This window comes from Pteropus vampyrus, unplaced genomic scaffold, assembly GCF_000151845.1.
Source record: "Pteropus vampyrus isolate Shadow unplaced genomic scaffold, Pvam_2.0 Scaffold180, whole genome shotgun sequence".
Taxonomy (NCBI): domain Eukaryota; kingdom Metazoa; phylum Chordata; class Mammalia; order Chiroptera; family Pteropodidae; genus Pteropus; species Pteropus vampyrus.
In genome coordinates, this window is record NW_011888961.1 from 1,522,637 (window position 1) to 1,528,566 (window position 5,930).

Here is a 5,930-nt window from a genome sequence, read left to right on the forward strand (position 1 = left end):
TGTATAGGTGTATGGACAATGGACTTAAAGACATGAAACAATTAGAAAAAAATACAATGACGGTTCCAGGTTAGGTGTTGGGTTCCAGCCCAAGGATGCCTTGGTGCAGAACTCCACAGGCATCGTTCGTGTTGTGTGCCGTGGAAATGGTGCCTGCTGGAGACGTACTCTAAGGTACCTTTCGCAGAGGTTGTGTGCTATCTTTGTCAAATGTAAGGCAAATGTTATTCTTTTGATAGTTACTATGGGCTTGACTTTTCCTCCAGTCTCCTCGAATGTTGTAAAGTGGGTGAATCATTCTTCATTTCCTTTTTCTCTGCTATAAAGTGAGCGTGATATCAGCGAATACCGTCATAGCCTTAAGGTGAACAACTCGGCTCTGTAGTGATAAAATAATAGCATTCGTGATCTTTGACTTTATATTTTACACCTTAATCATCTTTGTGACACAGAGGAGCAAAAATGTGCTATTGATGATGTGGTTGTCAGATGCACGTTTTGAACACTCTCTCTCTGTCCATCTTTAACAAAGCTCCTTTACCGGCATCCTCCTGTTTCCCAAGCTCTTCTCCCCATTTCTCTGTATAATCTAATATGCATAGTGCATCACACATTTTCCAGAAAGGAAGATACTCAGAAATACTCAGAAGTAGTTAGGCTTTAATTTATCTTTCAATTCCTCCTTTCAGAATTGAGCGGCTGGCCAAGGATATCATGAAAGACATAGGATACTGCGACATCATGGTCCTGTGCGTGCTTAAAGGAGGTTACAAGTTCTGTGCCGACCTTGTAGAACACCTTAAGAATATCAGTCGAAATTCAGATAGATTTGTCTCTATGAAGGTTGATTTCATCAGGCTAAAAAGTTACAGGGTAAGTTATTATTTGTTCCATTTTCATTATATGACATTTAGTGTGAACAACTGTGTACAATAAAAGAACTAGTAATGTTATGAAAATGAAGAAAGGTAATTTTTTTAAATTTGCAAGATACTGCAATCTGTAATTCAAATAGTATTCTTCCGTGGGGGCCGAGGAAGGACCCTTATTTCTCTTTTCATATACATGGAAAGATGCTTCAGGAATGACTCATGCTTGCTTTTTTGATTATAAGGTTGAGTGGTTGTTTCCTGGTGCCAAGCCTCGCAATTGTGTTAAGAACGAGTGTTAAGAAAGTTCAGTGAACATGGGCATGTTTCTGCCCTGATTGTCACTGTTGGCCCTGGAGACCTACACGAGGGTGTCCAGCCCATGGATGAGAGAGTTAAACTTGGGTGGCTGCAGTCACAGCCTGGAAGTAGAGGAGGGACAGTGAGTTATCAAATACAATCAGACAAGCCCAGGGAACCTCCACCAGTCTATGCTGGGTTCTCTTGACTACCATGGGACAGAACTGAGGTAGATTTTTCTCCAAAGATGTCATCCTGTTTGTCTTCCTCTTTCCTCTCTGTGATGTTACTTTTTGTGATGCTTTTTTGATTCAGTGTATTAAATCATTAACACTAGCTGAACTGTTGGGTGAAGAGCTACTGGCGTCAAAACCATGAAAGTATCTACATTAATTAAACTAGCAGGACACATTTTAATTCACTCTGAATTGGTTTTTTGTTGCCATGTGACATATCACCACAAACTTAGTGGCTTAAACCAACACACATGTGTCATCTTACAGGTTCTCTAGGTCAGAAGTCCAGGCATGGCTTCTCTGCTGAGTCTTCCCAGGCTGAAATCAGGGTGTTAGCCGAGGCCTTGATCTCATCCGAGGTTTGGGGTCCTTTTTTTAAGATCACTGGTTGTTGGTAAAATTCAGCTCCCATTTCCCACGGATTCTAACCTGGGAATGCTCTCAGCTCCTAGAGGCTGACCTCACTCAGCTCTTTGCCTCACAGACTCCTCCATAAGCAGTTCCTAGCATGGCAGAAGACCTCTCCCTTTACCAAGGGCCCAGCCCCTTTTTTTAAAGGCTAACCTGATTAGGTCAGGTTCACCAGGACAAGCTCTCTTTTGATGAACACGAAGTCAATTGACTAGTCACCTAATCGTGGGAGCGAATTCCCATGATGTTTACAAGTCTCACCCACACTCAAGTGGAGGAGATTATACAGGGTGTGTACACCAGGGGACAGGCATGGAGAGGGTGGCATTTTAGAATTGTGCCTACCAGTTTCTCTGTGACTCAGCTGCCTCAGCTCTAGAGTACCTGGCAAATTATTTCTCATTTCTTAAGATACTCTGTATTTTCCTGATGACCTCTCAGGCGAAGATGAAATTGTCTTTTACAGACATCTTAACCCTAATATTTTGGATTCAGCATCTCTTGAAAATCTGTTCTCTCTTCAGGTGCCTTTCATCCTGGATTATATAGCTGTGCTTCTTATTTTTTCCCCATTTACTTGGCTCTGATTCTTATTATATTTTTTTCCCAGCAAACAGCTTTTTAAAAATCTTTAAAAACTTTTTAAAAATTAAAGTCAGGTTTATTGAGGTATAATTTACATGCAGGAGAATTCATCTCTTTTAGTTTACAGTTCTGTGAGTTTTGACAATAGCATGTGGTCATGTAAATCACCACAGTCAAGATGTAGAACACTTTCTTACCACAAAAAAATACCCTTGTGCTCCTTTGAAGTCAACTCTTCCCCTAACTCCTAGGCCCTGGTAACCACCGATAAGTTTTCTGTTTTAGAAAACTCCAGAATATCATATAATCATATACCATGCAGTCTTAGTAAATCTGTAAATGTTAGCAAAATTCATTTGAGGTTCATCCATACTGTTACATGTACCAGTAGTTTATTTCTTCTTATTGTCAAGTAAGATATCATTATATGGTTATACTACACTTTTTAAATTCATTCATCAACTGATGAATAGTTTGTTTTCTTTGGGGAGTGATTATGAATAAAACTGCTATAAATATTCACACACAGTTTTTTGTGTGTGCTTACGTCTTGATTTCTCTTGAGGTTCCTAGGTCAGATGGTGAAATATATAAGAAATTGTCAAATTCTTTTCCAAAGCGATTGCATATTCTGCATTCCTGCCTGTAGTGTATGAGGGTTCCAGTTACTCCACGTTTTAACAGTGCTTGGTATTGCCAGTTGTTTATTTTTAAAAATTTTCATTATCTTGTCCATTCCAATAGGTGATGGCATCTCATTATGATTTTAATTTACATTTCCATAAGGAATAATGATGTTGAACAGACTTATTTTGGTTATTTGCTATCCACATAGCTTCTCTGATGAAGCGTTTGTTCAAATATCTTGCTCATTTTTAAAATTAGGTTGTTTGTTTTCTTATTATTGAGTTTTGAGAATTCTTTATATATATGGCCATAAATGTTTTACTAGATAAAGGAATATATTTTTGAATGTGTTTTAAATATATTTTCCAGCCAATGGTTTTTTCATTTTCATAATTTTTTCTAAAACATAATGTAAAAATTTTTATAAACTCCAATTTATCAATTTTTTCTTTGTGGGACCATGCTTTTTGTGTATCTAAGTAATCTTTGTCTAATTCAAGGTCACAAAGAGGTTCTCTGTTTTCTTTGAGAAATTTCATTGTTCTGGGTTTAATCTAAGTCTATGATCCACATTGTGTTAATTAGTATGGTACAGGTCAAGGTTCTTTTCCTTGCACGTGAATGTCAGATTGTTCCAGGATCATCTGAAAATCAACTGACTCTGTGCGTATGGGTTTATTTCTGAACACTCTATCCAGTTCTGTTAATCTATGTGCTTATCCTTTTGTCAGTACTCTACTGTTTTGATTATTGTAGCTGTGTAAGTCTGGAAATCAGGTAGAGATGATGCTTAACAGGGCAAATTCCTCCGAGTTGCTGGGGGAGCTCAAGCCCTGCACAGAGAGAGAGAAAGAGACAGACAGACAGACCGGCAGGCAGAGTCAGAGACAGAGACAGAGACAGACAGAGAGAGAGAGAGAGAGAGAGAATCTTGACTAAGCACAGAAAGGATCCCAGTACATGCCAAAGTTAGAGTCAAAAAGAACGTTTATTAGAGAAAGGTTAACACTCCGTAGACAGAGCGTGGTCTCCTCTCAGAGACAAAGAGTGAGAGATCCTAGAGAGAAAAGACAATGAGAAAGACAGAGACAATGACAGTGAGAGGGATGGTGACAAAGAGAGGGACAGAGACAATAAGAGGGACAGAGAAAAAGACAACGAGAGGGACCCAAGCGTTCCGGGAATCTAGTTTATGTATCTTTCTTGGTTTCTATGGACTAAAGTTTAAAGACCTTGTTTACCTATTTTCTTTTGATAGTATGAGTATACAGTGGAAAAGAAAGAGTACGTAGTATAAAAGAAATGAATCTATGAGGAGAATGCGTGCTGGCAATCCCCAGCCTTTGATTCGAAATTCCCCATGGTTTTAGCCATAGGGAATGAATGATTGTGTTTATTTTGTGTAGGGCGGGACTTAAAGACTCTGTTTTCCTATTTTCCTTCATGGTGTGGGGAAATGGGTTGTTAGCAATCCCAGTAGAAATCTTCCTTTGTTCTGTAGGTTTCCACGGGGTCTGGCTGCAGGGCTGATCAGTACATTGCAGTCTCTAAATGTAGCTCGATTTAATATTTTGGTTCTCTCGCCCCCTCCTTACATTAGCATGTGTCCTATAACTTTGTCCTTTTTCATGACTATTTTAGTTCTTTGCTTTTCCATATACATTTTAAAATCATGTTGTTAATTTTTACAAAATCACCTGTTAGAATTTTTATTGGGACTGCTTTGAATCTATAGATCACTTTGGGAAGAATTAACATCTTACCATTATTTAGTCTTCCATGAACAAGGTGTATTTTCCAACTTATGTAGGTCTTATTTAACATCAGTGTTTTCTAGTTTTCAAGAGTCAGATGTTAGATAGACATATCTCTGAGGTTTATACCTAAACATTTAATGTTTTTCAGTCCTATTATATTTGGTAAGTTTTTCTTTGAATTTTAATTTCCAATTATTTATTGTTAGTATTTAGAAATATTATTGATTTTGTATATTGAAAACTATGACTTTTTAAAACTCTTAACTAGTTCTAATAGTTTTTTGAAGATCCTTTTGGATTTTCTATGAAGACAATAATTTCTTCTGTGACTAGAGATGGTATTACTTCTTCCTTTCTAATTTGTATGTTTTTTATTTCTTTTTATTGTCTATTGAACTGGCTAGGACTTCCTATACAGTATGGTCAATCTTGCTGAAACTAACAGCATTATAATCCATGTCAAATTAAACAATACTGCTATCTCTCACTGTCCATTTCTCTAAACATCCTTTCTATTTTATCTGTGTTTTAACTTATAGGCACACATTCTAACACTTATTAACAAACATTAACACTTATTAGCACGATTAACTCATGTTTATGTGATACTAGTTCAGAACAAACATTTGCATTTGTAAAACTCTTGGAACATTGTGATCGTTAATCCTGCATTTAGAACAATATTTTCAAATTGACAGATTTTTGCTGGCGGTAGGGATGGGGGCGGGGGGAAGGCCCTACCCAGTGTTCTGATGAAGGAGGAAGGCAATACTAGACTTTAAATCTTCACCACCTTCATCAATTCTCACACACACTGTGTATTTTAGCTTTTGTCCCACATTTAAATCCTGTAGGACCCACAAATGATGTCTTTCCCTTCTTACTAAATGTTCTTCCTCTTGTCTATCACCAAAGTGACACAGATCATCTCCTGAGAATTACCTGACATAAAAGCCTATCTGCTCACGCAGAGCAAGCTTTTCCCCCAATTAAGTATCCTCAGAAATGGATGGAAAAAAAAAACATATTCATAGTCTGGAGTATGACGGGAACAACTCTCTGTTCATAGCACATAAACTGTCCTCATCCAGAGAGGAATTAATTGCTGTTCTTAGGTTAGGCTTGAGTTGACCATCCCTTTCCTT

General features: G+C 37.7%; 1 protein-coding gene across 1 annotated transcript in view; it reads left to right on the plus strand.

The window, feature by feature from the left end:
- The window catches only part of PRTFDC1 (phosphoribosyl transferase domain containing 1), an 86,060-nt gene that overhangs the window by 7,558 nt on the left and 72,572 nt on the right, over nt 1-5,930 (plus strand). The window contains exons 2-3 of the mRNA XM_011371028.2: nt 328-381; nt 690-873. Of these exons, the coding sequence (XP_011369330.1) occupies nt 328-381; nt 690-873 (238 nt within the window). The remainder of the gene's footprint in view (nt 1-327; nt 382-689; nt 874-5,930) is intronic.